This window comes from Oncorhynchus gorbuscha, linkage group LG21, assembly GCF_021184085.1.
Source record: "Oncorhynchus gorbuscha isolate QuinsamMale2020 ecotype Even-year linkage group LG21, OgorEven_v1.0, whole genome shotgun sequence".
NCBI lineage: Eukaryota > Metazoa > Chordata > Actinopteri > Salmoniformes > Salmonidae > Oncorhynchus > Oncorhynchus gorbuscha.
Window position 1 is genome coordinate 7461305 of NC_060193.1, and position 14625 is coordinate 7475929.

Genomic DNA, 14625 nt, shown 5'->3' on the forward strand with positions numbered 1-14625 from the left:
AAACAATTATATAACTTTTTCCTCACAAGCTTAGGTTAGGTTGTGAATAACATGTCCACTCCTACAACGGGAAGACTATAATAAGAATAATATACTGAATGCTTTAACAGAATTGACTGAAACCAACAAACATTGTCGATGATAAATGGTAACGAACGGTAATTGTACTACTGGTGATACTGGTGTACCATTCCCGAGACCTCAGTAACGGGACAGGGCATTCCCGAGGCCTCAGTAACGGGACAGGGCATTCCCGAGGCCTCAGTAACGGGACAGGGCATTCCCGAGGCCTCAGTAACGGGACAGGGCATTCCCGAGGCCTCAGTAACGGGACAGGGCATTCCCGAGGCCTCAGTAACGGGACAGGGCATTCCCGAGGCCTCAGTAACGGGACAGGGCATTCCCGAGGCCTCAGTAACGGGACAGGGCATTCCCGAGGCCTCAGTAACGGGACAGGGCATTCCCGAGGCCTCAGTAACGGGACAGGCCTCAGTAACGGGACAGGGCATTCCCGAGGCCTCAGTAACGGGACAGGGCATTCCCGAGGCCTCAGTAACGGGACAGGGCATTCCCGAGACCTCAGTAACGGGACAGGGCATTCCCGAGACCTCAGTAACGGGACAGGGCATTCCCGAGACCTCAGTAACGGGACAGGGCATTCCCGAGACCTCAGTAACGGGACAGGGCATTCCCGAGACCTCAGTAACGGGACAGGGCATTCCCGAGACCTCAGTAACGGGACAGGGCATTCCCGAGACCTCAGTAACGGGACAGGGCATTCCCGAGACCTCAGTAACGGGACAGGGCATTCCCGAGACCTCAGTAACGGGACAGGGCATTCCCGAGACCTCAGTAACGGGACAGGGCAAGGCCTCAGGGACAGGGCATTCCCGAGGCCTCCGGACAGGGCATTCCCGAGGCCTCAGTAACGGGACAGGGCATTCCCGAGGCCTCAGTAACGGGACAGGGCATTCCCGAGGCCTCAGTAACGGGACAGGGCATTCCCGAGGCCTCAGTAACGGGACAGGGCATTCCCGAGGCCTCAGTAACGGGACAGGGCATTTCAGGCCTCAGTAACGGGACAGGGCATTCCCGAGGCCTCAGTAACGGGACAGGGCATTCCCGAGGCCTCAGTAACGGGACAGGGCATTCCCGAGGCCTCAGTAACGGGACAGGGCATTCCCGAGGCCTCAGTAACGGGACAGGGCATTCCCGAGGCCTCAGTAACGGGACAGGGCATTCCTGAGGCCTCAGTAACGGGACAGGGCATTCCTGAGGCCTCAGTAACGGGACAGGTGTAAATCAGACAGGCGTGAATCAGACAGGCGTGAATCAGACAGGCGTCTCGTGTGCCACAACATATGCCACTGCTCGACTAGAAACAAATCCAATGGACCAGTCGACTAAATAGAGTCAGACCTAATCCGTTTGTATTGCTAGTAGTAGGGGTTAGGATTATAGTTCATTATCTAACTAGTAGTAGGGGTTAGGATTATAGTTCATTATCTAACTAGTAGTAGGGGTTAGGATTATAGTTCATTATCTAACTAGTAGTAGGGGTTAGGATTATGGTTCAGTATCTAACTAGTAGTAGGGGTTAGGATTATAGTTCATTATCTAACTAGTAGTAGGGGTTAGGATTATAGTTCATTATCTAACTAGTAGTAGGGGTTAGGATTATAGTTCATTATCTAACTAGTAGTAGGGGTTAGGATTATAGTTCATTATCTAACTAGTAGTAGTTGGGATTATAGGATTATTAGTTCATTATCTAACTAGTAGTAAGGGTTGGGATTATAGTTCATTATCTAACTAGTAGTAGGGGTTGGGATTATGGTTCAGTATCTAACTAGTAGTAGGGGTTAGGATTATAGTTCATTATCTAACTAGTAGTAAGGGTTGGGATTATGGTTAATTATTTAACTAGTAGTAAGGGTTGGGATTATGGTTCAGTATCTAACTAGTAGTAAGGGTTGGGATTATAGTTCATTATCTAACTAGTAGTAGGGGTTGGGATTATAGTTCATTATCTAACTAGTAGTAGGGGTTGGGATTATGGTTCAGTATCTAACTAGTAGTAGGGGTTAGGATTATAGTTCATTATCTAACTAGTAGTAGGGGTTAGGATTATAGTTCATTATCTAACTAGTAGTAAGGGTTGGGATTATGGTTAATTATTTAACTAGTAGTAAGGGTTGGGATTATGGTTCAGTATCTAACTAGTAGTAAGGGTTGGGATTATGGTTCAGTATTTAACTAGTAGTAAGGGTTGGGATTATGGTTAATTATTTAACTAGTAGTAAGGGTTGGGATTATAGTTCATTATCTAACTAGTAGTAGGGGTTGGGATTATGGTTCAGTATCTAACTAGTAGTAGGGGTTAGGATTATAGTTCATTATCTAACTAGTAGTAAGGGTTGGGATTATGGTTAATTATTTAACTATTAGTAAGGGTTGGGATTATGGTTCAGTATCTAACTAGTAGTAAGGGTTGGGATTATGGTTCGTTGGTTAGCTAGCTACATGTCTAAACAAAAGTCTCCACTTTGCCAGATGATGACCCATCAAGTTAGCCAGGTGTGTCTGGGGGTGATTACGGCCTTCTATTGTATTTCATGAACATGTGTACATGTCTAGACAATCGTGACCCATCCACTTAGCTGGATGTGGCTGGAGGGGGGGGTTACAGCATTTCCTTCACATGACACATCAACTTAGACAAGTCTGTCTGGGTAAACATCATCTAATAATTAAAAACTATTTATAATCAGGACACTTTCTGTTTGATGTTGCTACGATACCAATACGCAGGTAACCATTTCTGTGTTCCGTCCACACCTTTATATACAGTAATAGTTAAATAGGATGGCCTTGACTAGAATACAATGTGTGTGTATATATATACAGTAATAGTTAAATAGGATGGCCTTGACTAGAATACAATGTGTGTGTATATATACAGTAATAGTTAAATAGGATGGCCTTGACTAGAATACAATGTGTGTGTATATAGTGGGGCAGAAGGGTATTTAGTCACAGGATACATAAGGTGTATATATACACACACTATTCTATCCTACATACAGTGGGGCAAAAAAAAGTATTTAGTCAGCCACCAATTGTGCAAGTTCATCATAGGTGCAAATTACAGGCCTCTCATCTTTTTAAGTGGGAGAACTTGCACAATTGGTGGCTGACTAAATACTTTTTTTTGCCCCACTGTATTCTACAGATATACTAAATATGTGTCCATAACGTCTATACATCCAAACACACACATATACACATACACTACCACTACCGAGGTTTGGGGTCACTTAGAAATGTCCTTGTTTTTTGAAAGAAAAGCACATTGTTTTGTTCATTAAAATAACATAGAATTGATCAGAAGTACAGTGTAGATATTGTTAATGTTATAAATGACTATTGTAGCTGGAAACAGGATATTTTTTATTGGAATATCTACATAGGTGTACAGAGGCCCATTATCAGCAACCACCACTCCTGTGTTCCAATGACACGTTGTGTTAGCTAATCCAAGTTGATCAATTTAAAAGGCTAATTGATCATTAGAAAACCCTTTTGCAATTATGTTAGCATGGCTGAAAACTGTCGTCCTGATTAAAGAAGCAATTCAACTGGCCTTCTTTAGACTAGTTGAGTATCTGGAGCATCAGCATTTGTGGGTTCGATTACAGGCTCAAAATGGCCAGAAACAAATAACTTTCTTCTGAAACTCGTCAGTCTATTCTTGTTCTGAGAAATGAAGGCTATTCCATGCGAGAAATTGCCAAGAAACTGAAGATCTCGTACAACGCTGTGTACTACTCCCTTCACAGAACAGCACAAACTGGCTCTAACCAGATTATATCATTTCTTAATTGCATTCTTTTAGATGTGTGTGTGTGTATTGTTAGATATGACCGCACTGTTAGCGCTAGGAACACAAGCATTTCTCTACACCCACCATAACAATCTGTTAAATATGTGTACGCGACCAATACAATTGGATTTGATGTGACACTACCTTACTCGCGCTGTTTAGCACATGACCTCACATGCGAATCCTTAATGAGATGGGCGGGGCTAAAGCGTAAGAGGGTGTGAACGATGCCAAATAGGTGTAGACAGAAGAGCTCTCCAGTAGGTGTACCAAAACATTCAAAGACCATTATCTCAAAAGTGGGGTGACAAGTTTATCAACTTCCAAAGCAGAACTACTTTCCCATTGTTCCTCATCTATAGTGTTTGATATATCATTTTATAGCTCTGAGTCTCTAACTTTTATTTCATGTAAAAAAAAACAATAATAAAAAAATAGCCAAATTTGCTACATAGGACCGAATTGTGGTGGTTGGTCACATATGCACACACACACACACACACACACATACACACACACACACGCACACGCACACGTGTTTTACTCATATTACTACTTTACCCTGCCTTCATGTACATATCTACCTCAAATACCTTATTATTATCTATCCTGATGTCTAGTCACTTTACCCTGCCTTCATGTACATATCTACCTCAAATACCTTATTATTATCTATCCTGATGTCTAGTCACTTTACCTTCATGTATATATCTACCTCAAATACCTTATTATTATCTATCCTGATGTCTAGTCACTTTACCTTCATGTACATATCTACCTCTAATACCTTATTATTATCTATCCTGATGTCTAGTCACTTTACCTTCATGTACATATCTACCTCAAATACCTTATTATTATCTATCCTGATGCCTAGTCACTTTACCTTCATGTACATATCTACCTCAAATACCTTATTATTATCTATCCTGATGCCTAGTCACTTTACCTTCATGTACATATCTACCTCAAATACCTTATTATTATCTATCCTGATGTCTAGTCACTTTACCTTCATGTACATATCTACCTCAAATACCTTATTATTATCTATCCTGATGTCTAGTCACTTTACCTTCATGTACATATCTACCTCAAATACCTTATTATTATCTATCCTGATGTCTAGTCACTTTACCTTCATGTACATATCTACCTCAAATACCTTATTATTATCTATCCTGATGTCTAGTCACTTTACCTTCATGTACATATCTACCTCTAATACCTTATTATTATCTATCCTGATGCCTAGTCACTTTACCCTGCCTTCATGTATATATCTACCTCAAATACCTTATTATTATCTATCCTGATGTCTAGTCACTTTACCCTGCCTTCATGTACATATCTACCTCAAATACCTTATTATTATCTATCCTGATGTCTAGTCACTTTACCTTCATGTACATATCTACCTCAAATACCTTATTATTATCTATCCTGATGTCTAGTCACTTTACCTTCATGTACATATCTACCTCTAATACCTTATTATTATCTATCCTGATGTCTAGTCACTTTACCCTGCCTTCATGTACATATCTACCTCTAATACCTTATTATTATCTATCCTGATGTCTAGTCACTTTACCTTCATGTACATATCTACCTCAAATACCTTATTATTATCTATCCTGATGTCTAGTCACTTTACCTTCATGTACATATCTACCTCAAATACCTTATTATTATCTATCCTGATGTCTAGTCACTTTACCTTCATGTACATATCTACCTCAAATACCTTATTATTATCTATCCTGATGTCTAGTCACTTTACCCTGCCTTCATGTACATATCTACCTCAAATACCTTATTATTATCTATCCTGATGTCTAGTCACTTTACCTTCATGTACATATCTACCTCAAATACCTTATTATTATCTATCCTGATGTCTAGTCACTTTACCTTCATGTACATATCTACCTCAAATACCTTATTATTATCTATCCTGATGTCTAGTCACTTTACCTTCATGTACATATCTACCTCAAATACCTTATTATTATCTATCCTGATGTCTAGTCACTTTACCCTGCCTTCATGTACATATCTACCTCAAATACCTTATTATTATCTATCCTGATGTCTAGTCACTTTACCTTCATGTACATATCTACCTCAAATACCTTATTATTATCTATCCTGATGTCTAGTCACTTTACCTTCATGTACATATCTACCTCAAATACCTTATTATCATCTATCCTGATGCCTAGTCACTTTACCCTGCCTTCATGTACATATCTACCTCAAATATCTTATTATTATCTATCCTGATGCCTAGTCACTTTACCTTCATGTACATGTCTACCTCAAATACCTTATTATTATCTATCCTGATGCCTAGTCACTTTACCTTCATGTATATATCTACCTCAAATACCTTATTATTATCTATCCTGATGTCTAGTCACTTTACCCTGCCTTCATGTACATATCTACCTCTAATACCTTATTATTATCTATCCTGATGCCTAGTCACTTTACCCTGCCTTCATGTACATATCTACCTCTAATACCTTATTATTATCTATCCTGATGCCTAGTCACTTTACCCTGCCTTCATGTACATATCTACCTCTAATACCTTATTATTATCTATCCTGATGTCTAGTCACTTTACCCTGCCTTCATGTACATATCTACCTCTAATACCTTATTATTATCTATCCTGATGCCTAGTCACTTTACCCTGCCTTCATGTACATATCTACCTCTAATACCTTATTATTATCTATCCTGATGCCTAGTCACTTTACCCTGCCTTCATGTACATATCTACCTCTAATACCTTATTATTATCTATCCTGATGTCTAGTCACTTTACCTTCATGTACATATCTACCTCAAATACCTTATTATTATCTATCCTGATGTCTAGTCACTTTGCCTTCATGTACATATCTACCTCTAATACCTTATTATTATCTATCCTGATGCCTAGTCACTTTACCCTGCCTTCATGTACATATCTACCTGCAGTACAGCGCCAGCTGTGCCACCAGAGAATCTGGGTTCGCGCCCAGGCTCTGTCGTAACCGGCCGCGACCGGGAGGTCCGTGGGGCGACGCAAAATTGGCGTCGTCCGGGTTAGGGAGGGATTGGTCGTTAGGGGTGTTCTTGTCTCATCGCGCACCAGCGACTCCTGTGGCGGGCCGGGCGCAGTGCTAACCAAGGTTGCCAGGTGCACCGTGTTTCCTCCGACACATTGGTGCGGCTGGCTTCCGGGTTGGATGCGCGCTGTGTTAAGAAGGAGTGCGGCTTGGTTGGGTTGTGTATCGGAGGACGTCATGACTTTCAACCTCTCGTCTCTCCCGAGCCAGTCTTCTTCGGGAGTTGTAGCGATGAGACATGATAGTAGCTACTACAACAATTGGATACCACGGAAATGGGGAGAAAAAGGGGTTAAAAAAGAAAAACAAACCATGTTTATTCCCCGGTGCCAACGTCACACACAGTGGAAACGTGAGAGAAAATAAACTGCCTCAGAGAAAAGGTTCAATTGTATTACACAGCCAAACCCTTTCGTAATTATTCATTTATGATTAATTAACTGTTGTTCTGATTAAAGAAGCAATAAAACTGCCCTTCTTTACACTAGTTGAGTATCTGGAGCATCACCATTTGTGGGTTCAAATACAGACTCAAAATGGCCAGAAACAAAGAACTTGCAAGCCAGCCAACCAGCCTCTCTCCAACCAGTCTAAGGTCTGTCTTTCTCTCTCCCTAGCCAGTCTTCTCTCTCCCTAGCCAGTCTTCTCTCTCTCTCTCTAGCCAGTCTTCTCTCTCTCTCTCTAGCCAGTCTTCTCTCTCTCTCTCTCTCTAGCCAGTCTTCTCTCTCTCTCTCTCTCTAGCCAGTCTTCTCTCTCTCTCTCTAGCCCGTCTTCTCTCTCTCTAGCCAGTCTTCTCTCTCTAGCCAGTCTTCTCTCTCTCTCTAGCCAGTCTTCTCTCTCTCTAGCCAGTCTTCTCTCTCTCTCTAGCCAGTCTTCTCTCTCTCTCTCTAGCCAGTCTTCTCTCTCTCTCTAGCCAGTCTTCTCTCTCTCTCTCTCTCTAGCCAGTCTTCTTCTCTCTCTCTCTAGCCAGTCTTCTCTCTCTCTCTCTCTCTCTCTAGCCAGTCTTCTCTAGCTCTCTCTCTCTAGCCAGTCTCTCTCTCTCTCTCTCTAGCCAGTCTTCTCTCTCTCTCTCTCTAGCCAGTCTTCTTCTCTCTCTCTCTCTAGCCATTCTTCTCTATCTCTCTCTCTAGCCATTCTTCTCTCTCTCTAGCCAGTCTTCTCTCTAGCCAGTCTTCTCTCTCTCTCTAGCCAATCTTCTCTCTCTCTCTAGCCAGTCTTCTCTCTCTCTCTAGCCAGTCTTCTCTCTCTCTCTCTCTAGCCAGTCTTCTCTCTCTCTAGCCAGTCTTCTCTCTCTCTCTCTCTAGCCAGTCTTCTCTCTCTCTCTCTAGCCAGTCTTCTCTCTCTCTCTCTCTAGCCAGTCTTCTCTCTCTCTCTAGCCAGTCTTCTCTCTCTCTCTCTAGCCAGTCTTCTCTCTCTCTCTCTAGCCAGTCTTCTCTCTCGCTCTCTAGCCAGTCTTCTCTCTCTCTCTAGCCAGTCTCTCTCTCTCTAGCCAGTCTTCTTCTCTCAGTCTCTAGCCAGTCTTCTCTCTCTCTCTAGCCAGTCTTCTCTCTCTCTAGCCAGTCTTCTCTCTCTCTCTAGCCAGTCTTCTCTCGCTCTCTAGCCAGTCTCTCTCTCTCTAGCCAGTCTTCTCTCTCTCTAGCCAGTCTCTCTCTCTCTCTAGCCAGTCTTCTCTCTCTCTCTCTAGCCAGTCTTCTCTCTCTCTCTCTAGCCAGTCTTCTCTCTCTCTCTCTAGCCAGTCTTCTCTCTCTCTCTAGCCAGTCTTCTCTCTCTCTCTCTCTCTCTAGTCTTCTCTCTCTCTAGCCAGTCTCTCTCTCTCTCTAGCCAGTCTTCTCTCTCTCTCTCTAGCCAGTCTTCTCTCTCTAGCCAGTCTTCTCTCTCTAGCCAGTCTTCTCTCTCTCTCCTAGCCAGTCTTCTCTCTCTCTCTAGCCAGTCTTCTCTCTCTCTCTAGCCAGTCTTCTCTCTCTCTCTCTCTAGCCAGTCTTTCTCTCTCTCTCTAGCCAGTCTTCTCTCTCTCTCTAGCCAGTCTTCTCTCTCTCTCTAGCCAGTCTTCTCTCTCTCTCTCTAGCCAGTCTTCTCTCTCTCTCTCTCGCCATTCTTCTCTCTCTCTCTCTAGCCAGTCTTCTTTCTCTCTCTCTAGCCAGTCTCCTCTCTCTCTCTCTCTCTAGCCAGTCTCCTCTCTCTCTCTCTCTCTAGCCAGTCTCCTCTCTCTCTCTCTAGCCAGTCTCCTCTCTCTCTCTCTCTCTCTCTCTAGCCAGTCTTCTCTCTCTCTCTCTAGCCAGTCTTCTCTCTCTCTAGCCATTCTTCTCTCTCTCTCTCTAGCCATTCTTCTCTCTCTCTCTAGCCATTCTTCTCTCTCTCTCTAGCCAGTCTTCTCTCTCTCTCTAGCCAGTCTTCTCTCTCTAGCCAGTCTTCTCTCTCTCTCTCTAGCCAGTCTTCTCTCTCTCTCTCTCTAGCCAGTCTTCTCTCTCTCTCTAGCCAGTCTTCTCTCTCTCTCTAGCCAGTCTTCTCTCTCTCTCTAGCCAGTCTTCTCTCTCTCTCTCTAGCCAGTCTTCTCTCTCTCTCTCTCTAGCCAGTCTTCTTTCTCTCTCTCTAGCCAGTCTCTCTCTCTCTCTATCTCTAGCCAGTCTCCTCTCTCTCTCTCTCTCTCTAGCCAGTCTCCTCTCTCTCTCTCTCTCTCTCTCTAGCCAGTCTCCTCTCTCTCTCTCTCTCTCTCTCTCTAGCCAGTCTCCTCTCTCTCTCTCTCGCCATTCTTCTCTCTCTCTCTCTAGCCAGTCTTCTTCTCTCTCTCTAGCCAGTCTCCTCTCTCTCTCTCTCTAGCCAGTCTCTCTCTCTCTCTCTCTCTAGCCAGTCTCCTCTCTCTCTCTCTAGCCAGTCTCCTCTCTCTCTCTCTCTCTCTCTCTAGCCAGTCTTCTCTCTCTCTCTCTAGCCAGTCTTCTCTCTCTCTAGCCATTCTTCTCTCTCTCTCTCTAGCCATTCTTCTCTCTCTCTCTAGCCATTCTTCTCTCTCTCTCTCTCTAGCCAGTCTCTCTCTCTCTCTAGCCAGTCTTCTCTCTCTAGCCAGTCTTCTCTCTCTCTCTCTAGCCAGCCAGCTCTCTTCTCTCTCTCTAGCCAGTCTTCTCTCTCTCTCTAGCCAGTCTTCTCTCTCTCTCTAGCCAGTCTTCTCTCTCTCTCTCTAGCCAGTCTTCTCTCTCTCTCTCTAGCCAGTCTTCTCTAGCCTCTCTCTCTCTAGCCAGTCTTCTTTCTCTCTCTCTAGCCAGTCTCTCTCTCTCTCTCTAGCCAGTCTCTCTCTCTCTCTCTCTCTCTCTCTAGCCAGTCTCCTCTCTCTCTCTCTCTCTCTCTCTAGCCAGTCTCCTCTCTCTCTCTCTCTCTCTAGCCAGTCTTCTCTCTCTCTCTCTCTAGCCAGTCTTCTCTCTCTCTCTCTCTAGCCAGTCTTCTCTCTCTCTCTCTCTAGCCATTCTTCTCTCTCTCTCTCTAGCCATTCTTCTCTCTCTCTCTCTAGCCATTCTTCTCTCTCTCTCTCTCTAGCCAGTCTTCTCTCTCTCTCTCTCAGTCTTCTCTCTCTCTCTCTCTCTCTAGCCAATCTTCTCTCTCTCTCTAGTCAGTCTTCTCTCTCTCTAGCCAGTCTTCTCTCTCGCTCTCTAGCCAGTCTTCTCTCTCTCTCTAGCCAGTCTTCCTCTCTCTCTAGCCAGTCTTCTCTCTCTCTCTCTAGCCAGTCTTCTCTCTCTCTCTCTCTCTCTCTCTAGCCAGTCTTCTCTCTCTCTCTCTCTCTAGCCAGTCTTCTCTCTCTCTCTCTAGCCAGTCTTCTCTCTCTCTCTCTAGCCAGTCTTCTCTCTCTCTCTAGCCAGTCTTCTCTCTCTCTAGCCAGTCTCTCTCTCTCTCTCTAGCCAGTCTTCTCTCTCTCTAGCCAGTCTCTCTCTCTAGCCAGTCTCTCTCTCTCTAGCCAGTCTTCTCTCTCTCTAGCCAGTCTTCTCTCTCTCTAGCCAGTCTTCTCTCTCTCTCTCTAGCCAGTCTTCTCTCTCTCTCTCTCTAGCCATTCTTCTCTCTCTCTCTCTCTAGCCAGTCTTCTTTCTCTCTCTCTAGCCAGTCTCTCTCTCTCTCTCTCTCTAGCCAGTCTTCTCTCTCTCTCTCTCTCTCTCTCTCTCTCTCTAGCCAGTCTCCTCTCTCTCTCTCTCTCTAGCCAGTCTCCTCTCTCTCTCTCTCTCTCTCTAGCCAGTCTTCTCTCTCTCTCTCTCTCTAGCCAGTCTCCTCTCTCTCTCTCTCTCTAGCCAGTCTCTCTCTCTCTCTCTAGCCAGTCTCTCTCTCTCTCTCTCTCTAGCCAGTCTTCTCTCTCTCTCTAGCCAGTCTTCTCTCTCTCTCTAGCCAGTCTTCTCTCTCTCTCTCTCTAGCCAGTCTTCTCTCTCTCTCTCTCTAGCCAGTCTTCTCTCTCTCTCTCTCTAGCCAGTCTTCTCTCTCTCTCTCTCTAGCCAGTCTTTCTCTCTCTCTAGCCAGTCTTCTCTCTCTCTAGCCAGTCTTCTCTCTCTCTCTAGCCAGTCTTCTCTCTCTCTCTAGCCAGTCTTCTCTCTCTCTCTCTAGCCAGTCTTCTCTCTCTCTCTCTCTCGCCATTCTCTTCTCTCTCTCTCTAGCCAGTCTTCTTTCTCTCTCTCTAGCCAGTCTCCTCTCTCTCTCTCTCTCTAGCCAGTCTCCTCTCTCTCTCTCTCTCTAGCCATTCTCTCTCTCTCTCTCTCTCTCTAGCCATTCTTCTCTCTCTCTCTCTCTCTAGCCAGTCTTCTCTCTCTCTCTCTCTAGCCATTCTTCTCTCTCTCTCTCTCTCTAGCCAGTCTTCTCTCTCTCTCTCTCTAGCCATTCTTCTCTCTCTCTCTCTCTCTAGCCAGTCTCTCTCTCTCTCTAGCCATTCTTCTCTCTCTCTCTCTCTCTCTCTCCTCTCTCTCTCTCTCTCTCTCTCTAGCCATTCTCTCTCTCTCTCTCTCTCTCTAGCCATTCTCTCTCTCTCTCTCTCTCTAGCCATCTCTAGCCTCTCTCTCTCTCTCTCTCTAGCCATTCTCTCTCTCTCTCTCTCTAGCCAGTCTTCTCTCTCTCTCTCTAGCCATCTCTTCTCTCTCTCTCTCTCTCTCTAGCCAGTCTTCTCTCTTCTCTCTCTCTAGCCATTCTCTCTCTCTCTCTCTCTCTCTAGCCAGTCTTCTCTCTCTCTCTCTCTCTAGCCATTCTTCTCTCTCTCTCTCTCTCTCTCTAGCCAGTCTTCTCTCTCTCTCTCTCTCTAGCCATTCTTCTTTCTCTCTCTCTCTCTCTAGCCAGTCTTCTCTCTCTCTCTTCTCTCTCTCTCTCTCTAGCCATTCTTCTCTCTCTCTCTCTAGCCATTCTCTCTCTCTCTCTCTCTCTAGCCAGTCTCTCTCTCTCTAGCCAGTCTTCTCTCTCTCTCTCTCTCTCTCTCTCTAGCCATTCTCTCTCTCTCTAGCCTCTCTCTCTCTCTAGCCAGTCTCTCTCTCTCTCTCTCTAGCCAGCCAGTCTTCTCTCTCTCTCTCTAGCCAGTCTTCTCTCTCTCTCTCTAGCCAGTCTCTCTCTCTCTCTCTAGCCAGTCTTCTCTCTCTCTCTCTCTAGCCAGTCTTCTCTCTCTCTCTCTCTAGCCAGTCTTCTCTCTCTCTCTCTAGCCAGTCTTCTCTCTCTCTCTAGCCAGTCTTCTCTCTCTCTCTAGCCAGTCTTCTCTCTCTCTCTAGCCAGTCTCTCTCTCTCTCTAGCCAGTCTCTCTCTCTCTCTAGCCTAGTCAGTCTCTCTCTCTCTAGCCAGTCTTCTCTCTCTCTCTCTCTAGCCAGTCTTTCTCTCTCTCTCTCTAGCCAGTCTTCTCTCTCTCTCTCTAGCCAGTCTTCTCTCTCTCTAGCCAGTCTTCTCTCTCTAGCCAGTCTCTCTCTCTCTAGCCAGTCTCTCTCTCTCTAGCCAGTCTCTCTCTCTCTCTCTAGCCAGTCTTCTCTCTCTCTCTCTAGCCAGTCTCTCTCTCTCTCTAGCCAGTCTTCTCTAGCCAGTCTCTCTCTCTCTCTCTCTAGCCAGTCTTCTCTCTCTCTCTCTAGCCAGTCTTCTCTCTCTCTCTAGCCAGTCTTCTCTCTCTCTAGCCAGTCTTCTCTCTCTCTCTCTCTAGCCAGTCTTCTCTCTCTCTCTCTAGCCAGTCTTCTCTCTCTCTCTAGCCAGTCTTCTCTCTCTCTCTAGCCAGTCTTCTCTCTCTCGCTCTAGCCAGTCTTCTCGCTCTCTAGCCAGTCTTCTCTCTCTCTCTAGCCAGTCTTCTCTCTCTCTCTAGCCAGTCTTCTCTCTCAATTCAATTCAATTCAATTCAAGGGCTTTATTGGCATGGGAAACATGTGTTAACATTGCCAAAGCAAGTGAGGTAGACAACATACAAAGTGAATATATATCTCTCCATAATATAGGCTGGCTAGAGACTGGCTAGTATAGGCTGATATACTATGTTGTGATATAGTATGTTATTATAATGATACTTATGTTTAGTGAGCCTATTCCTGAGCACACAAATGTTGTTCTACTTTAAAATAAAATACCATATTTCAGTTAACTCATTAGTGGACCTCAGGGGGCTCTTAGCCATAATCGATGTGATTAGATCCATAAGGTTACTTTACCACCAACTGAATGTTGCTCTACCCGAGTCCCCACATGTGCATTTTACCAGTAGTCCTATGTAATCCTATTGTCTGATGTGTCTGTGGACAGGCAAAGTACCCTTGTTTGGGAAGCGCTGCCCTATTCCCTCGAGCACTACTTTTGACCGCAGCCCTCATAGTACCAAGTCAAAAGTAGTGGACAACATGGTGCCATTTGCGATATCTAATATTTGTGTTATTTATTTTCGGCATCTCACCTCACAGTTGTAAAGAGCCGTTAGCTGGTCGATTATCCATTCTTCCAGGTTTAGTCTCTTTCTTAGTTCTTTCCGGTCATATTTGACGGTTACTCGCCCTTGCTTCCGAACAGGTATCTCCGGTTCTTCGGTTGAACCGGCGGCTACCGTCTGGAAATATACCCGGGGTTGAGGACTCGTCTCTGGGCTGGTAACCGCAGCCATGGTCGGTCGGCTGAAGGAAATCCTGAGAGTTGTGGTGGTAGAGAGAGTTTCAGACGCGTTGTTTCGGGTATTGTTCGCGATAAACAGCCGTGATTCTCATAAGGAGAAACTATTCAATTCAACTATATTACTGAGATTGTTCCTTTCTTGCAAAAAAAAAAAAGAGCAAGGCATTAGGTTCACTTCGTGGTTTCCAAATCAAATTGACCTAAAAAAAAATATATATATATATATTTTAAAGGCTATAATTAGTTATTTACGGTATTCGAATACAGCGTACAAAAGGTTTAGGACAGCCTACAAATCAGCAGTAGCGTCTACACTTATTTTAAATACAAAGACAAGCTCTTCGGTGCCCTCTCTGTCCTCGTGTTGTTGCAACGTAAAAGCGGTTGACTTTTCCGTGATCTACGGAAAACCTAACCTCACGTAGACAAACAAACAAACAAAAAATGGTCTGTTCCTGAATTCTTTACTATTCCCTCCTCTGTTCTGCCTTCCCGTCCTCCGTCTCTCTCTTTCTTCAGTGTCTTCTCTCTGAACGCAACGCCTCT

General features: G+C 44.5%; 1 protein-coding gene across 1 annotated transcript in view; it reads right to left on the reverse strand.

Moving 5' to 3' along the window:
• Window positions 1-14625, reverse strand: part of LOC124008421 (protein phosphatase 1 regulatory subunit 14B-like) — a 38252-nt gene extending 23627 nt beyond the window's left edge. Inside the window, exon 1 of the mRNA XM_046319685.1 lies at window positions 13868-14625. Within this exon, the coding sequence (XP_046175641.1) occupies window positions 13868-14071 (204 nt within the window). The 5' untranslated portion in view covers window positions 14072-14625. The remainder of the gene's footprint in view (window positions 1-13867) is intronic.